Raw genomic sequence first — 19,918 nt, 5'->3', positions numbered from 1 at the left:
GATCCCTGTACTCTTCTTGAGTCGCCTGCCCCTTCTTCCACAAGCGGTAAACTCTCCTTTTTTTCCTGAGTCCCAGCAAGCGCTCCCCGTTCAGCCAGGCCGGTCGTCTTCCCCGCCCGTTGTTCTTATGGCGTATGGGGACAGCCTGCTCCTGCACCTTTAAGACTTCCTTCTTGAAGATCGTCTGGCCTTCCTGGACCCCTTTGCCCTTCAGGACTGTCTCCCAAGGGACACTCTCAACCAGCATCCTGAACAGGCCAAAGTCTGCCCTCCCCAAGTCCATGCTTGCGGTTTTGCTGGCCCCTCTCCTTACTTCACCGAGAATCGAGAATTCTGAACAGTAGTAGAAGAAAACACAAACCAAAATAAAATAACAGATTTTTTTTTTTACAGCTGTCAGTGCTGATTATAGCTAGAATGGAATGGAAGAGGAATTGGCAGGAGAATTATCAAATAACATTTAAAATTATATTAACACATTATTTTACCTTATTAGCATTCTCAAATTTTTATTTCTCAGTGAAAAACTCCCTGTAAGAAATTAAATGTGAGTAGTCTGTCTTGAATCTGCTCAAATATATAATATTAAATAAAAAACTTTTAATGTTCCCAAACAACTTTTACTTACTATAAGAAATAATTGAGGAGAGGTTAATTAAGTGTCTAAGTAGTTGGAATCCTGTTACAGGTGACCACCCTGGCTTCAGTTCTGCAGAATGTTGTTGTGATCATTTTCTAGTATTAACCACACGTGATTTAATTAGGTGTTCTCCTCTGATTGCAGATTGTTTTAAACTTCACCACCATGGACCTTTACAAGAGCAGTCTCTGTTGGTACGACTATATTGAAGTGAGAGATGGCTACTGGAGAAAATCACCTCTGCTTGGTATGCAACTGTTGAATGAATGCTGCACTGTCGATCGTTACCATACTCATTGAGTTCAGTGGACTTGCTTGCTGTTGAACCCACAACAAACCTCTTGGGTTTTAGGTGTCTAGAATATATCTAAACTTGGGGATGGGAAAAAACTCTAAATGGCCTCAAATAAGTCATTTATTTGACTTCAAGCCTTCCTTTCATTGCAGTTACCTGTTTTTCAGCTACATGTGTGGAAAAGAGGAAAACTACAAAATGTGCAACATTTTGCTTTGCTTATGGATATTGAAATATGAAGTTGCCATAGTTTTGTTCACAGAAATGGGGAAATAGTATACAGACAAATCTACAGAGCATGTGATAAGCACATGTACTGTGGTTGAGAGCACCCACTGTAGAGTTGTACTTATAAGCTCTGTTCCTGTACTTTTTAAATTATGAATAGATTACTTCTGTTGCTTCTTTGCGTGTCCTTCCCTGCTCTTGCAGAGAAAAGACATGCAAGGCAATAATGAATTGTCTTTGAGTTGCAACTAATATGCAGGAAGCTGCAGCCATCCTTTTCTTAATTCAGAGGGTTGGTGGGGAGATTTCACACCCCATAATGCCACTGCCCAATCCAGAGGCTCTGTTTGACATCCCATGATCTTCTCTGATTGTAACTGGGGATTTCAGACCATAGGAAACATGAACGCCTCCAACTTCTTGGGTAGTTTTGTTGTTGTTTTTAGAATGAAGACTAAAACTATTTGTTAGCGTCTAACAGCCACATTAAAAGCAGCAAAAAAGAAAGAAAAAGAAGCAGATACAGAGGACAGCTTTTTAACAGTGGTGCCTATTTTCTTGGCCTTAAAAAGAAAAGAAAGAAGAAATAATTAAGATCAGACAGTAATTACCCTTTTCTCCTGTTCCTTTCTCTATCACTTAAACAAACAGAAATTTCACCTACCTAGGCTGAATTCAGGAGGATAATATAGTCTAGGGTCATTTGGATGTTAGTTTTTAAATAGCTTTGGTCCTTAAACACAATGAGCGGTATTACTGTGACCTAGATTACGTTCCTCTCTTAAGATTAGTACTCAATTTCCCCTTTCAAAATGCCTGGGTTTGTATATGTAGAAACAATCTATAACAATAATTTTTCTACTTAATTCCCCTAAGGTTTTATACTTAGAGTTGTGAGCTTGACTGCAATGAAAAGAAGTACTGAAAGCTTTATAATAAAATCTTTGTGTATTAGGTCCTGATCTGCAGAAACACATGTGCTTAACCATAAGCGTGTGAATAGTTCCACTGAGTTGGTTATGCTACTCCTGTTTATAATGTTAAACACTTGTATAAATGTTTGCAGCATTTGGCTTCAGAGGCGGCAGAAAATGCAGTTACTGGTTGCATGTTTTTAGGCAGGTTTTGTGGTGACAAACTGCCAGAAGTCCTCGCATCCTCCGACAGCAGGATGTGGATCGAGTTCCGCAGCAGCAGCAACTGGGTTGGGAAAGGTTTTGCAGCAATTTATGAAGGTAAACCTCTTATAGCGTTAAAAATGACTTGATTATGGAGGAAAAATATTAACTGGATACCTTTGGATATTTAAAAAAATAAAAAAGTCAGAAGTAACCTAATATGAAATTGGTACTTTATTACTAAAAGAGACGTAGGTGTTAACTTACTACACAGGACATTTTGAAACTCGTCCTGTGACCAGATTTAAGATGACCTCTTTTCCAGGGACACTACTGATAATGTTCATAAGTGTTTTTTACTAGTCGTTTAACTAGCTAAATGTGTGTGTTCTTGCGCTTAGTGTGTGGAAAGGTTTCTTTTAGTACTTTCTGTTCATTCTTCAGAAAAATCTGGCTTAAGTTTTCCATATGCTCTGGGATTACTTAATAGAGACACTCCTACACACTAAGTATATTAGCAAGTCAACATTCACCTGTTTAAAATAGAGCCTGTTTTCTTAAATATTGAATCTATGGTAGTAAACTGTGTAATTTAGTTGATATTCACAGATCTTTACATGATTATCAGTACGGACCCTGAAAAGTGTGTTTACTTTTCATGAAAATGTTTTTTATTTAAATTAGCTGTTTCTTCAAATTCAGTGTAAGCTTAAAGTGATAAACTGTAGGTTAAAATGCATAGATCAATATAAAATAAGATCTGTCTCATTTGTCTCTTTCTAAAGGTTAGTAAATATTAATGAAGAATGTTTATTAAATGTATTTTAAAGGTGTACAAAAAGTAAAATTTAATTATTTTGACCTTTTAAATATATTCTGTAAAATGTATAGATTCAGACTATCCATGATTCCAAAGTCTTCCTGAACATTGTAGACATGTTTAGAGCTATTAGAAATGCTGCATTATATTCACTAACTGAAATACGTATAGTGGTTTAAATGGATTGTGTTTTCAATGGTTTGTCCTTGGTAGACTTTTTAAGTCTTCTGCAGAATAATCTTATCATTAGTTTCTAAAAGGGGAGCATAAAATATCAGTTTGGGCATGGGAAACAGAAAATGTCATTACAGGCAATAAGAATTTTATGCTTTTATCAGCTATCTGCGGAGGTGAAATCCACAAAAATGAAGGCCAGATCCAGTCTCCCAATTATCCTGATGACTACAGACCAATGAAGGAATGTGTGTGGAAAATAACGGTGTCAGAAAACTACAATGTAGGATTAACCTTTCAAGCATTTGAGGTAAAGCCTTTTAACTAATCTCAGAAAAGCATCCAGTGGATAAGTGACAGTGACATTTAAAGGAATCCTCAGTAAACCTGTGAATGAATTTAAGAATTCTCTATGAAAACTAAGCTCCAGAATCCAATTCTACTCTCCATGAAACCTTCCATTCTGCAGAAATTTTCAAGAAGATTAAAGGTTTTTCATGTTTTCTATGCTATTTGAATTAGAATGTTTAAAGTACTAACAATAGTCGCAGTTTAGCAAATACATAATCCAGTTCAGCAAGGCTGCTTTAATATTCTGTTAAATAATTGGGATTTTTTTATCTTTGCTAAATCTTATTGTTAAAAAGGAATGTCTATCTGGAAAGAAACCCCTATGTGTTTTGGCTTCTGTTTTGAGAAGAAAGAAAAAAAAAAGCTTACTTAAATTTAGTTTACAAATCTATATTTAGCGAGGGAAGAAAAAAGCCATGGTGAGTCATACTTGCGTGTCTTTAGTGTACATCTCTCTGTGTATAACATTGCTAAACAGTGGTAAACTATTGTATATTTCATATGTCTTTTTTATGCGTACATGATACACTGGCTTGAAGTTTGTAAAACTTAGTAACATACTTTGAGTTCACTTGTTTTATTTGAATATGCTTCTGCAGTAATGACATGAAGAACGCTCTTTTTTAAAATCTAAACTTTTTGGCTTTATGGTGCACATAGATATAAACACAGGTATAGTAAATATAATTTCCAACCTGTAATTTTAGTCTTACAGACAGACTTCAAGGGTATGGCATGTTATAGCTATGACTAATGAAAGGTCTGAGCATGAGATAACAAGGGTTTGGGACTTTATCAGCAATTATGAATGTAAACAATGGAAATTTTAATAATTACACAGATTCTACTTCATTTTCATATCCTGAATTAATGTTAGGTCTAGTGCAGACAAGATCAGCTCTCCCTGCCCAAAGAGTTTTCCAAACGCCATTCAGACTCTGCATGGCCTGGCTCAAGATTACTTAACATAGTATGTCAGTCTCTCTTTTTAATCACTGTTGAAAATGAACAAAGTTTTCAGTAACTTTATATAATTTACTGGCTAGATATAGAGCTTTTCTAGTCAGCCATTGGTGCTCAGTATTTTTTAGTGTGATCCCAAGAGAAATGGCACGATGCCTCTGCATAAGAGACAATATTCGATCTCCATGCAGATGCTCAGTGTTGGTCTACAGGCACAGTACATTATTGCTTGAACTGACCCCAGTTCAATATCACCTCCGGGAGAATCAAACTTCCATCTCTTCTTATCTTTCAGGACCTTTTTCTAATCACCAAATTATGGACTATTTGCAGGTATGAAGATGGCATGTTCATGCCTCACCATACAAAAAATAATTAGAAGCAAAGGACCAGCAAATGAGAGCATAATTTAGTAGGCTAGTGGTTAAGGCTGTAAGAAGAAATGTCCAGTTTTCCCCCCAGGCTACTTAGTATTATGGCACTCTCTAGACATGAAACATATGGACTGACACTTCATAAGAAGAAAGAGGAAATTGAGCAGAAGTATAGCTGAGTGGTAGTCTCCAGTTAGTGCCTCTGCTAGATGTGTTTTGAAAGGAAAAAAAAAAAAAATCCCCACAGTAGGGACTTGAAAGGTACATACTTTTCCAGGGAGAGTCTGAGCTGTGATTCCAGAGTGGCAAGATGCCCTTGAGCACCAAATGAGGTGCCCCAGAAAGGCACAAGACTTCTGCTATATCTGTCTTCGCGGAGTTTCTTACTGGCTTGTCCGCAGGGCTCCCTGCTGAGAGTGAGAGTTGCTTTGGAAACTGCTCTGAAGTGCCTTGCCTAGACATTCTCCATTGTGTCTGATTTCTATTTCAGGTCCAAGCGCCTGAATGTAGGTGTTCTGTTTTTTGGTACTAAGTCCCTCTCTGGACTAAATCCTTGGTGCACTGCCCAGTAAAACAGAAAGTTGTTTAAAAATCACAGTTCTTCGTGCCAGCTGAGATAAAAAAAAAAGTAAATGTCAGGCCAAAGAGTTATTGCAGTGTGTTTGTGAGAAAATTACTTCTCTGTCCTTTGAAAGGTACAGTTAAGTAAGAGGAATTCTCATTATCCATATGTAATGCTAGAAAAAATAACTGTATAAATAACCTTCACTCTGAAGTGAAAGCACTAGGGAAGCTGAGAATTTCAAACATCAGTGAGTCGTCTTGTTTTGCCTGCTGTGGGCAGCGCATTTTCCACTGAGTGTGGGATTACCCTTTCTTATCTGGCTGCCTGATGGGCAGCTACACTTTCTAGTATCTAGATGACAGCAGAGATGTTGGGACTAGTAACTCCACCTTTTTGCTTCATTGTTACAGTCACCTTTATAATATTGTTCTTTGAAAATTAGTGGTTCTTGTTTGGTGTGTTTTGTTTTTTTTTTTTTTAATAACTTTTGTTGGCACACAATCTCACCAGCTAAGGCAATCCAGGGGGTTTGTAGGGCTGAGCCTTATTGATCTTCCTCATTTGAGTGGCCTTGTTAATCTTTGTGCAGATAGTGTTTGTTTAAATTATTTTTACATAAGTCAGGGAATAAAATTTATCTGATCTTCTGATTCCACTAAGCATATATCCCACCTTTTATGACTAAAGTCTATGAGCTGAGTCGTATATGTTTACCTGTACTGGAATTTGACTCTATCAACAAATAAATTAACAATGACAAAAAGTAATTGGAAGATTTCTCCTGAAATATGATTGCTCCCAGATTTGCTCTTCAAAGCATCTTCTTTTATTTTTTCTTTTTTTTTAATATATATATATTTTCTGTTGGGGGAGTGCTACAAAACAAAGGTAGTCTGGAATTTTTAACCAAATTTGTTCTAGTCTAAAGCCACTGTTTTTTTCAAAACTGAAACTATGTACAAGGGATTTTCTTTTCTTTTAAGAATGGATGTTGAGAGTATCTGTGACTTTCCATTTCACCAGGAGATTTCTTAGTGTTTTCCTGTGCTTACGTGCCTGTCTTAGGAATTTTTCTGGTATTTTCTTAACTTAGTTCTCTAATGTCACTCAAATTCTGTGTTTCCTCCAAGGCCTTCAGGAGCCGATGGTATCTTTCATTCTCCTATAAGCAATGCATTTTTCTGTAAAACCTGTTTGTTTATGCTTTTTGCATTTGCTAACATTTCTTCTCATCCACATGTAATATCACTCTTGTGAAATTTTAATGCTCCAGTAAATAAGGTTTACAGGATCAGTCCAGTTACAACTAAACTCACTGGGAGTCCTTTCATTAACTTGAGGAGATTTTCTGCCCTTGTAGTAGGAAGAATAAGAGACTACTGCAAACGTAATAGGTCTTTGTATGGCAGTGTTCCCAGATGACAGTACCACGACATCTTAAAACCTTAGGTACAGATAAGCAAAGCACATTTTATACTAGTTCTTTTTCATTGGTTACCCAAGTGCGTTAACACCAGTTATCATTTCTCAGAAACACAATACTTATCTGTTAGTTTATATGTAGGTGTAACAGTTTAATCTCTTAATATAATGATAATAATAATGGCATCACTTGCAGTAGTAGTACACTAAAAATAAATGAATGTGGTAGAATGGCCACCTTTTGAATTGTTTTATTGAAAATCAATAGCACTTTGTAAGTTGGTTGATTTTTCTGTAGTCTTAGGAAGTTTAGCAACTTACTGCTATACAAAATGTATTTTTAGCTGTTGTCTTCTAAAAATAGAGTGATTCTCAGAAAAGAAACTAACGGTTCACCTCAATGGGAATTTGGTACGTGTAACTCAGAGCTGCACTCGGCCTATGAAAAATCATAATTTCCATATTGAACATGGAAACATGGTAAAAACAGATGTTAGTTAAAAGTCTTGAGTAGTGGAACGACCACAGACATGTGTGGGGAAAATACACAGTTCCTTCACTGATATTAGTGGGCTTTGGACCAGGTCACTTCTTTCTGCATCAGAGTGCAACATGATTTTTACTGAGATAACAAGGCAGACTTTGTTTCAAATTGTGATATGATGTCATGTGTTTAAACTTTATTATTTAGATTAACGAAAAATTGGAATCAGTATTACAGTGTCAAAAACTTATCAGTGCTCAGGTAGACACATGCCTGACCACATTAGTTGCAAACATACAATTGCCATTGAAGTCGGCAATAGGTGGCTGCATCCCAGATCTTCACAACTTCTCTCACTCGTTTCCCAAACTCTGGTCCAAAGCAATTCCTGAGCAAACAGCTAAGAAATTACAGTAAATGGCAATATGGATTGTGCCAGAGAAATGAGTGGAGAAAATTACGTATGTAAATGCTTGAAGAATTGGAAAGTTGGAAAGAAGACAGACAAATTTTGTGTGAAAGTGCCATTATTTTGATGCCATTAAAATGAAATAAAATCAAACAGTCCCTTCCCCCAATTTTCCTTCTTACATAAAAGAAGTAGAAATCCTAATGTGCTAAATGAAAGCTCCTTAGTCTGTGGTGGTTACTGAGCTTAGTGTTGGTCATAATCCACAATTAGAGCAGAGTACCCCACAATTAGAGCAGAGTACCAGCAGTCACTTGTACTGACTGTGCAGCTTATGTGCAAGACAAACCCTGTCTGGAGATAAGATGTGGATTTTTCTGGGTTTGGTCTGGTTTTGACTTCTTTGTCATTTTAACAGAATTTGGATGTGCTGAATTAAGTTTGAGGCTTCTCCAACCCCTTCTCCCTGACTGTGGTCCCGCCCCCCCAGCCCTAAACCTACCTCACGATTCAGCCACTTCGTTGAACAATAGTTTTCTTAGAGGAATTATTTTTGAATGCTTGGATTTTGTTAATTCTTTTATAACTAAGATGCTATATTACTTGAGTAACGTAAAGTAATCCTGCAGTAAAATGACTCGGATCAAGAGGGTTTTTCATGCTGTTGGGAAAGATACTGTCTCAATAAAGACAGGCATCATAAATTATCTAGGCTCCGGATAGGATTACATTTGGGCTGCTATTGCTTTCTTCTTTGGTGCAATTCACACTCTGACTCTGCAAATACTATTATGTAAAGAGTACAAGGCTTGCTACCCAAGTAGAAATGTACACGTCCGCTTACGTATTATTCTATGTTTGGATGTCATCTGGCAGGATGTTTAAATGAGAGGGACATTTTCAGTTTTTCTGGTTTCAGTAGGTTTCTCCATCAGTATGGCAAAGGTTCACTCGTTGACCCACTCATTGACCCAGAAAGTCAGAAGAAGACACCTAAAATCAGGAATCGTGCAACAGAAATCAGACACATCAGCTGCAGAAAAATAATGATGATTTTTTTTTTTGTCATCTGTTCTGTTGGCTACTTAAGAGCTGATAACTTTAGAATTGTGTTTGGATCTAATTCTACAGATGCCCCAAACTCTTAATGCACTCTAAATTTTTAGTTACCCTGCAACATCAGTGGGTGGTGACAAATGCAAAACTTTGCACTGTGTTGAGGATAAAGGAAGAAAATAAAATACTGATCGTCACCTGAAATAGCACAGGTTGATAATGTCTAAAAATCTTATTCATACTAATCAAAATTGAGCTTATTAATATTTCAAAACCAATTAATGTTTCTGACCTGTTTAGTTGTTGAACCATTGATCTTGTATATTTGAGTGTACATGAGAAAGAGGACTTTACTTGAGCTCAGAGTAGGAATTTGACAACATTAGGAAGCTTAGATGTGAGCGTGTCTTTTTTAGTTACTTTTTTCCAGTTAGACTGCTGTCCTGTGTAACATCTCAACAATTTTTTTCTTGTAGAAAACAAGTATAGTTAAAAACAGTCCAGTGATGCTTGTTCATCCTCCTGATGTTTGAACCCTAAAGAGAGAACCCTAACCTCAACTTTGAAAAATTTCTATTCTATTTATTATCTGGTTGATATTTGATATTTATGGTCAAGTTCAAATAGGTCACTTTAAAAATAATTTTTTACAGATTGAAAGACATGATAACTGTGCATATGACTACTTGGAAATTCGAGATGGAACGAATGAGAACAGTCCTTTAATTGGTCACTTTTGTGGCTATGACAAGCCAGAAGACATTAGATCTACCTCTAATAACCTGTGGATGAAGTTTGTTTCTGATGGAACCGTTAACAAAGCAGGGTTTGCAGCTAACTTTTTTAAAGGTAAATGTTAAAACATATTTTGGGATCTGTGACCTGCTTATCACTTGTTTTTGTACTAGAAAAATTATGACAGGATATTAAAAATCTTTCTCCACCTATTTTTCTAATATCAGTTCTGTACCATCTCCAGTGTATTTTTTACCTGGGCATACAATTTTATCAAACCAAAACAGTAGGGGTATTTGAATCTCCTTGTGAAATATGTCCAAAGAATGAAGGAACATATTCAGTGCAACTTCATGCTCTCTTCAGGTACAAATAATAAGCTGGTTTTGAAACACCTTTGAAATGTATCTAGTCTTGTAAAAAAAATTTTTTTGGCATTGTGTTATCAAATACAAAGTTAAATAGTATAATCACAAATGGGTCTTTTCTGTTAAGGTGGTTTTTCTTTTGTCTAAATGTGGTTTTTCTAATCTGTTTGCTGCATTAGGCTGCTTTATCAATTTATTACTTTCTGTGAGCAAGAAAAAACCCCAACAAAACAGCTGAGAAATCAGTGACCAATGGCCTCACAGTTTTCCTCTAGTTTTCGGGGGGGGGGGGGGGGGGGGGAATAAATTAATGAGGGTGAGGAAAACCTACAGTCTTTGTTTCTGCATTTTTTAGGTGAAACATGTTCGTGTTTCATTTTTTTTATTATTTTTGATTAGCCAGATTTTTTTCAAAAACTATTGCAGACAGTTTTAAAAAGTCTGAGATGAACTAAAATATTTTGTTTAATCTCAGTCAGGGCAAGTTATTCTGAGTCAGTGAAAATTGGATCATTGAGAGGGAAGGAGGTTGTTTCCCTAGAAAATGAAAAGCTTTCCATTTCTGGACAGACTAGGTTATATGGGTTTTGCCACTGAAGAAAATAAAAGCAATTCGTTTCTTTTCCAAGTAAAACATACGATTTTCCTCATTCCGAAGTCAAAATATTTTTAATTTGTGCTCGTTTTTCCTTTCTTTTTAGAAAAACAAAGCCAGGGCTTTGGGTGGCTGAACTGAAGGTCCTGGGGAAGAAGTGTTACTGCCCCAAAAGATTACGCGGGATATTATGAAGACGTCGTCTTTCAAGTGAGATATAAAATCGCGGTGCAAGCTAATTCTAGGCAGAGGGATTTTGTGGCAGTCTTTTTGCAGCAATCGGCGTATCAGTTAGAGGGTTGTAGCCAAATTTCAGCTTCATTCTGCCCGCAGAGATTTCAGGCTATGTACACAAAGAAATTCTTCATTTTCTATAGTATTGCTTCACGCTGCCCCGTGTTATCCCTGGTGTTAGCTACCAACAGCTGCTGGCCGTGATTTTTATCCATGTTATATATTTTTGTGCAGTCATTTTGTTGAGTTTACAAAAAGATTTGGGGCAAAATCCTGGCCCAAGTCAAATCACTGCTAAAATTTCCATGCACTTCTCTAAAGGCAGGATTTCTCCCGGAGGATTAAAGCAGAGGGATGTAAAACTGTTAATAGTACCTGCAACATTCGGTGCATGGGGAGTGTGTAATTCCTACTCTGTGCTGCCCATGGCAGAGTGAAAGCCACTAGCAGTGGTTTGGCCACGGTGACACCCGAAATACAGGTCACACCACCAGGAGAACCTTTTTGCTCTTTTGAAAAGCCACAAACTGTGACTCTTCTCACCCTAACTGTTAGTTTTCACTGTAGACAATTATAACCTTGAAGGCTGTAGACATGAGAGTGGGAGCTCTGTTTTATTCCGAAGAAATTACTTGTCCTGGTGTAAGGAAACAATATTTCAGCATCTGAGGAATATTTTAACAATGAATCTCATGGGTGTACTCCAGAGCTAGTAGAGATAATACATTATTCTTTTCCCTCCCCCATCACTCGTGCATCTTGTTCCCTTTAATATCAGTAGAATGAAAACCTGGGATTTGAGGATTCTGTTAATCTGTTTTTGAGTATGAATTCAGGATAATGCACAAATTGATTCTGTGGGAGATAAAGTGCCCTTCCAGTGACCCTGCTGTGGATTTTCAATCTTTCTTTCAATACTTCATACAACCTTTAGATTACGGCTGCCTGAATTATTGTATGCTGCCCAAAAAGTGCTTATAAATTAGGTCTGCAGCTGTCAGTAGGTATTGTTGTAAAAAAACCCACCCAAATCCCACAGAGGACAAATTTTTATTTTCCCCATTGCAGGTCTCCTTAGCATTTGAAAATCCTCTAGTCAGCAACCACAGTGTGTTATGTAGTGCATCTTATAACAGCATGCATACAGCTTTCTGGGTTAATATTGATCTAGCAATTACAGCTGAGGAAGGTAATTATTTAACGTGTTTTTGCATTCTTCCCTGTCTTGGCAGAGGAAGATGAATGTGCCAAACCTGACAATGGTGGCTGTGAGCAGCGCTGTGTAAATACTCTGGGCAGTTACCAGTGCGCCTGTGATCCTGGCTATGAACTTGGTCCTGACAAAAAGAGTTGTGAAGGTACAGTGCGTTGCTGTGTTATGGGCTCTTAAAGCTCACAGAGTGCCATCGCTTGAATGAAACGCTACACCTTTCATATACTCTGTCCTAGCAGCGTGAGATCTGTGGAACCCAACCTGGAAAACCAGTGCTTCCTTTTAAGTAGTGGTGCCAGAGTGATGTTTGTCCACAGCAGTCATCTTCATCTGATGTCTGTCGCTAATTTAGCTTTACAGGTTTTGCTTTTAGTTGATTGGGAACAATGCAAAGCCAGGACTCTGTACCTTCCCAAACCACTTATTACATTATTCATACTCATTAAAGCAAAGTCTCCCACCATGCATAAGGAGACAATTATCAGCAGAGCAATGTGCCACTGTCTTAGAATAGGCATATTTAACAATCCCTCGGACCACCTCTGACTGGGGTGTGACTGGGAAGCTGGCAGGTTTGAAGAGCAAAATCCTTTATTCTAGCTCAAAGCTCAGGGAAATCCTCCCCACTCCCAGTCAGATTGTGGACTTTTCTTGCTGGAAACAAATTCTACTTTTCAAGGTGAGCAAAGCATGTTCAAATAATCATTTGGAGAAATAAAATCCTGATAAGTGGAAGTTTTGTAAACATGGGGTTGGATTGAGATAAATTTTGCATTCTATACATATTTCATATCAAAGGAAAGAAGTAAAAGCTCTTGATCATTATGCATCAATCATCGTTTGCTTTTTTTATTCATAAACACCAATAAATTCAGAGATAGCACAACTTATTCTCACCTCAGTTCATCTGTTTGAGTAGTGGATGGATTTTGAAAGTTGGAATGCTGAGAGTTATGGTTTTCTTCTGATGCGCGATTCACTGGTCTATCTTTTTTCCAATTTCCTGGCTTTAATTCATGATTTGTCACAATTTGGGGTAGTTTTGCTTAGTTTCTTTGCACTTTTTTTTTCTTTTGCTTTTAGTTCTGTGGGGATGGTTTTGTTTTTTTATTTGGCGGGTGTGTGTGTGTGTGTGTTTATGTGAGGTGGTGATAGTCCTAGACTACAGGTGTGTTAGATTGTGGCTTTCATCAAGCTGGTTGGTTTTTTAGTTGTTGCCCCCCCAGTAGTGAGCACATTGGAAAAAAAAATTATTTAGATGTCTGCATATTAGGTAGTATGCAGAAAGTAAGGTTAATCTAAGGGGGGGCATGAAGACAGAGGTTTGATCTCTAAGCCTTTGATCATCAGCCCAAATTTATGTAAGGACTTTGGTTCAGTCTGCCTGCTGACCTGAGTCAGAATATAAGGGGAGATTACCAGCCTTTCAGAAAACTCTTCCCTCTGCCTCCAAAAAATAAAGAAGGAATACCTCCCCAGCACCCAAACAGAAAAGCAACTCTGGCAAAAGAAGTCACTCAAAGTAGCGCAGTGCAGTGTGGAGCAAAAAGCCTGAGCTATCCCTAAAAGCGTATATGCATTTGTTTCACGTGTCGTAGCACTCACTGTATGTAGATACTACTTGGGACTGCTGAATTAAAATCGCTGTATAGTCACAGTGAGCATCACATCCTAGTTATAGTCTGGGAATTTGAGGGGTGACCTAGCTGTATTAATTCACACATGATGCCAGAGTAGAAGCCTCTAAATCAGAAACTCTGCCCAATGTTTCGCTGCAGTGTTGACATGCACAGAAAATTGCTTCGTGCTCATCTAATCCGAATCTCCCCCACTGGCAGCATATTAGAAAGCTTTAAGATTTTTTTTTTCAGTATTTCCACATTTCCCACCATTGCTTCAAGGAACAATGGAGTGACGTTGAATAGCAGATATTGACAACTAGCAATAGTTGTCCTGACCCAGATTGGATCATTTGGGGGTACAGCTTGTGTCATCTGAGTTCAGTCTCTAAAACTGTGCCTGGTCTTTTTTTACACACTGAGGTGTGACCCATGGTCTTAGTCCCCCCACCCCAGTCAGATTACCTTTACATGTATACCAAGAAGTCTTCTGCATGGAAAGCCAGGTGCCAGGAGGAAGACTGGTATTTGTCTGGGTTGGCCAAATAAGCCCTGACACAGAAACTGGAGAGTTCTCCCAGGTGTGTTAAATGAAGTAGATGTAGTGTGTGAGACCATCACCTAGACAGGAACAGCCGGTTTTTAAAGCGTTCAGCGTTAGCACAGAGCAATTGGAAGAAGGTGGAGCTTCCCCCCACCAGCTCTTTCGAAAGAGATTTGTGGATGATTTCCAGTGCTGTCACAGCGCTGTAATGGTATCAATGCAGCACAGTGTGATCGAGAACCCCTGCAAATCCCATTACTTTCCTTTAAAAAAAAAAAAAAAAAATTCCACAGATGGAAAAGATTGTGTTTATTCTTTACTATCTGAACTGCATTCACAAACACAGTACACTGTTGTTCTGTTGTATGGAGGTGACTATTCAGCATATATTTGGAAATACTAGGTGTTTTCTCTATTACTTGAACATCCATACTTCAGCAAATTTAATTGTGACTGAAGAGTACGTGATTGCTATCCCAAAGAAGTAACCCTATCCAGTAGGTTATGGGAGGCATATGAGCTGAGACAGGTAGGGCTGATTCTGGATCAATAATCACGAAGCTGGGAAAATGTGAAGCGCATCTTAAGTAGTCCGTCTGTCAGAAGAGGGGTGGTCAAGGTCCTGGGGAGGGCAGTGAGGTCAGAGGACTTGCATGGGAAAGGCTGTGAGAGAATAACCAGAGTCTCTGGAGGGAAGGGAAAAGAATGAATATGATAACGCCTTGTGTAGTCCTGAAACTTATCTCTGTCCGCAAACCTGCAAGCTGTTCAAGACAGGGGCTGTCTCTTTGTTTGCACCGAGCACGATAAAACAAGATTCTGATTAGTCTGCCTGGGCATTACAGCAGTATAAGTAATGAGAGGACTGAATCTTCTCAGTGTGCTTCTGTTTATAGTAAAACACGGTTTCAGTCAAGAAACGATGCTCTCCCTTTTAATTTTACAGCTGCTTGCGGAGGACTGCTGACAAAGCTAAATGGGACTATAACCACACCAGGGTGGCCCAAAGAGTATCCTCCAAACAAAAACTGTGTGTGGCAGGTGGTTGCCCCGACGCAATACCGAATTTCAATGAAGTTTGAGTTTTTTGAGTTAGAAGGGAATGAAGTAAGTAACCATGAACAAAGAGCTGCACAATCTGTTACATGCTAAACAGTTTCACGAGCGTTCAGAAATAGATATTGTCTTATAAAACCCTTGCTGACTGTTCATGCGATGACAACAACCATAGATATTCTTGTTTTTATTTTGCGACTGTTTCTGGATTCTTTCAAAACAAACATGGAGAGAATAGCTCTCTCTTACATATCATCTAAATGTATATCTATTACAAGAAATTTAAATGAAATGTTCTCTGCTGAGTCTCAGCTGACTTCTTTTTATCAACAAAGTAAAACAGAGCAAGTGGCTGAGGCATATTGGAAAGAATTCAAGAGAAGGAAATCTGGAGAAACCGAATCATCTTTACAGACTATAACTACAAAGAATACACATAAGCTGTGGTTAGTGATGGAGCGAGAGAGCATTTAAATCACTTACAAGTATGTCACGGGGGGAATATTTTAAAAGGAGCAGTACCAGAAATAAGGCGCAATAGAGCAACAGTAGTGTTTGAGCTGGGCAGCCCCTGGAGACATGGGGGACTCGTCTCCAGTTGGGGGAGAGGGGCAGGTGATAAGGGCTGCTCCCTATAGCTTTAAACAAAGTGGTGGGGGTTGCAGTGGTTTTTTGGGTGCGAATCAGTAAAATATGGGTTTCAACATCAACTTTTCAGCCTCTGTTCTGCTTCCTAGGCACTGCTCTGTCATACCATTGAGTTCCCTTGCCACCCTCTAGCCATAATGTGCTGTAGCCATCGAGTTTATCTGGATATTCTTCATGTGGCATTAAGAACCCAAATCCCAGGACATTATTTCTGACTAAACAAATTTGTAGCAACATATTTGATGTGAGGATGGGCCATGTTTTGAGCATGAGATCTGAAATGGAGAAAGGTGGAGTTTAATTTGTAAATAAGAAACAACCAACAGCCATAGCTTCTCCAAAATATCTCAAAACTATTTGCAGAGGCAGCAATGTGAGATCTTTATTATTCTTTTTAAAATAATTTGGCGTGGGTTCTAAAGTCCATGAAATTCCAACTTCTAATGATTTATATGTTGCATTAATGTCCTGTTATCATTATTACAAGAACTGCAAAAGGTGTAATAAAAACTTACAAATCCCAAAGAATTAAAATTTAGTTACCATTTGAACAAATCATAGAACATTTTTCCTGCACTTTCTTGGTACTTAAGCCAGATTTGCAAGGAAGACACCTGGGGTGTAATGAAGTTAAATCAGTTTTCTAAGGTCATACAGGACACATAACTTAAGCAAATATGAAAAAAAATATACGTAATGTTTTTCAACATTTAGAACTTTGGTTTGATCCTCTCCTGTGCTACTAAATCTCAGCTTTATACTATTAAATAGTAGTACTAAGAATGGTACCTGTGAAAATCAGAAGAAACATATGATATGTGGAACATTCTAATATATTGTCTGAGGACAGACATAAAATGTATACATTTAGCAAATGCTCTATTTTTTTTGTTACAGGAGCTCCATTTAGGTTTAATAGGCCTTTATAAGTTTAATATGTCTTTTCCAATATCACAATTTTAATATTTTACATTTACATTTTACAATTTCAATTTTACATTTAACTTGTAAAATTTTTTAAATATACTGTAGTATGAAGGAAGTTAGACTTATCTGAAATGACATTTCATTTATAATCTAAAGATACTAAACCATTAAAACTCACTACTGATGTATTGCTGAAATTGCTGGGATTTATTAATGTTGTGAGCTATATTTGAAAATCACATGCATTAATATGAATTTATCTTACAATTAGTATAAATCAGCATGTGGCAGTAACTCAAGTTTTATGAATCTTTCTGTTCTTTATATTGTATAAAAGTAGTTTCAGCTGAATTAGTCATTTCCCAACTCTGCAACATATGAAAAATTGTTCCAGTAACAATGAAAACTTAATCTACATCCAGAATGTATTATATTAAAAACAATTGGAAATGTTGACAATCATTTAATATTTCATAGGGAGAGAAAGCAACAAAGGCCAAAACATCCTTTTCTGTAGTTCCCCTCCGGCTCCCCTGACATTTCTTTTTTGACTAGAAATTGTGATTATCAAATACAACTTGGATTTAATGGACAATCTTAAGCTCTGTATGAATCCTCCTGGCCACTGTTTTCTCTTAAGCTATTAATTGCAGACAACTGGGACATTTTTGATTAAATGATTGATAGTCGAGCCTAAGAAGCTTAGAAGTTTTTGGGTGGAAGGCTTTAGGTTGACCAAGGGATTATGCATTGAAAATATTATCACGAGTAGTAGGCCTTGCATAAGGCTTTTTTATTACATTATTTTACTTTATTTTTAACCTTTTAATGAAAATGACATGCATCAGCCTTCCAAATTATAGCTACGCTACTGTTAAAGAAAGGTGTATGGTTTTTAATAGTGCAGATTTATATATTTGTAAATAAATTAATGTCTTAAATACATTATGGTAAAAACATATCTTGTAAGTTTCTAAGTGAAAATTAATATTTTTTTAAAAAATCTATGAGATGCAAGCAATAGAAGGTTTGTAGGTTCTGGGTATGTGGTTTATAGCACAAAGTTAGGTATAAATTTTAGGGTGAATATTTCTAGATTTTAGTCTAATGTCACTGGAATTTTTACTTTTTAGATTAAATGGAAACATTACTAAGCATCTTGAAATTTAGATACTAAACACTGATTAGTATCTATCAAAATATAGTTTTGAACGTAATGCATAGTATAGCTATGCCTTAGTGACCTTAAAATTTTCTTACACAAAATCAGTGAACATTTATAAGCATTTACAAATGTTTTCAGAGTCAAGGAAAAATGAGAAAAGATATTATTAATCTATTTTTAAGCAGCATATACCAATCAGAGTTCTTGCATTTGTAAACAACTTCATGCTTTTCTTTTTGTTAGCAAAAAACCTATTTTTCTTTTCTCAGGTTTGCAAATATGATTATGTGGAGATTCGTAGTGGCCTTTCTTCTGATTCTAAACTACACGGTAAATTCTGTGGTACAGAAGTGCCTGAAGTTATCACCTCTCAGTACAACAACATGCGAATTGAGTTCCGATCTGACAACACTGTGTCAAAAAAAGGCTTCAAGGCACACTTCTTTTCAGGTATAGAAAATTACTCTGTGTACCTGTGAGTGCCTCTGAGCATACACTGACTAGGTGGAGCGAATACTGTATTTTGGTATGAAAGTGAGTGGCTTTTTCCCTTATAGTTTTCCTGGTAGCTTTGAATTTGTTTTATATAAGCATAAACTGCTCTCCTGTCTTAAAATACTGTTCTGAATTCTAATGTCTGTAGACAATATATGGAATGCATATATATCTATTTAAATAACAGCAGAGGCAAATAAACTTTGTGAGATACGGAGGAAAAAAGCAAATTTACTAAGTGTTCCTAAAATTCAATTAGATTTCTTTTATCCCCAAGTTCTGTTGCTATTTTTTCAAATCCCAGTTGTAATGTGATATGAATTACATACTGTGTACACTTGTACGTTTTCTTCACCCAGGTCTCTTAATATATTGCATTAGTTATGAAATTACCACTTTGTGCTACAACATTTGTTTAACATTATGGGTACTTTCTTGCCAAACTTTGCACTTCTTAATGTTTTGCAGAAGAACAGAGCTTAATACCTTGCTTTTGCAAAAATGTATATCTTTTTAGTTATGAGTGTAATTTCACTGAGGCAGATCAGAGCGATGGAAGTTTATATCATCTGAGGATATGTACTGTTGAATAAAGTTAGACATGAGTGAAGCTGAAGATATGAGGAAATATTTGCACAACAGTGGTCTCTGAAATTACCCATTGGGACTAGGCTATAATAAGCTGGCTGTGGCAGAATACCGCCTGGTGTTAGTAGTGGAATTTTGCTTAGTGTTTTTCTTGTGTGTTTACACACACACACACGCACAGGTATGTTATCTTGTGTAAAACAACACAACAGTCCCGTCCGCCCACCTCCCCAATCTGGAATTCATCCAGAAGCATTTGGCATTTGAATTCTGCCCCAAGTTTTTTGATAGCAGTTAAAAATCTGAAGCTGAAGAATCCTGATTATGTTTAGCATGTATTACCAGGCACTGTTATTAGCGTTTGTTTGCTAAAATATTTTATTAAAGCTGAAATGAAAATGGTATTTCATTGGTTAGCTTTAATAACTAATAACTATGACCAAGTAATAAGAAACAGTATATTGTATAAGCGATGTGGTTTGGAAAGTGAGGAAAATAACTGTCAAGACAAACAGTTTAGACTTTCAATGTTTTCTTGTTATGACTATTTTGATGTTTTTCTTAAGCAATTATGAAAGATGAAAAAAAAGTGTTTCATTTCATACAAAGAAATTAACAAATGTTTTACCTCCTCTAAACCGTATTATTTTTTCTAGTAATCGCATTTCTCTGGTCATAGTCTTTCAGATCCATCTTTACATATAGTAACACTTTTTACTTTTAAATTTGTATTTTACATTAGCAAGAAGCTTTCAAGGTTTACTCATTATGTGTAGTAAATACGTATATGCACACAAGAGAGCTTCCTCTTAGAAACACTTACACAACTAGT

The 19,918-nt window shown here is 36.9% G+C and overlaps 1 protein-coding gene across 1 annotated transcript in view; it reads left to right on the top strand.

Moving 5' to 3' along the window:
• Nucleotides 1–19,918, top strand: part of LOC103916248 (tolloid-like protein 1) — a 140,953-nt gene that overhangs the window by 102,094 nt on the left and 18,941 nt on the right. Inside the window, exons 10-16 of the mRNA XM_009323208.1 lie at nucleotides 785–887; nucleotides 2,282–2,398; nucleotides 3,440–3,585; nucleotides 9,553–9,748; nucleotides 12,064–12,189; nucleotides 15,154–15,314; nucleotides 18,273–18,453. Of these exons, the coding sequence (XP_009321483.1) occupies nucleotides 785–887; nucleotides 2,282–2,398; nucleotides 3,440–3,585; nucleotides 9,553–9,748; nucleotides 12,064–12,189; nucleotides 15,154–15,314; nucleotides 18,273–18,453 (1,030 nt within the window). The remainder of the gene's footprint in view (nucleotides 1–784; nucleotides 888–2,281; nucleotides 2,399–3,439; nucleotides 3,586–9,552; nucleotides 9,749–12,063; nucleotides 12,190–15,153; nucleotides 15,315–18,272; nucleotides 18,454–19,918) is intronic.

The sequence above is a fragment of the Pygoscelis adeliae genome, unplaced genomic scaffold (genome assembly GCF_000699105.1).
Source record: "Pygoscelis adeliae isolate BGI_AS28 unplaced genomic scaffold, ASM69910v1 Scaffold594, whole genome shotgun sequence".
Taxonomy (NCBI): domain Eukaryota; kingdom Metazoa; phylum Chordata; class Aves; order Sphenisciformes; family Spheniscidae; genus Pygoscelis; species Pygoscelis adeliae.
The sequence above is the reverse complement of the archived record's forward strand: the minus strand, read 5'-3'. Positions and strand labels throughout refer to the sequence as shown.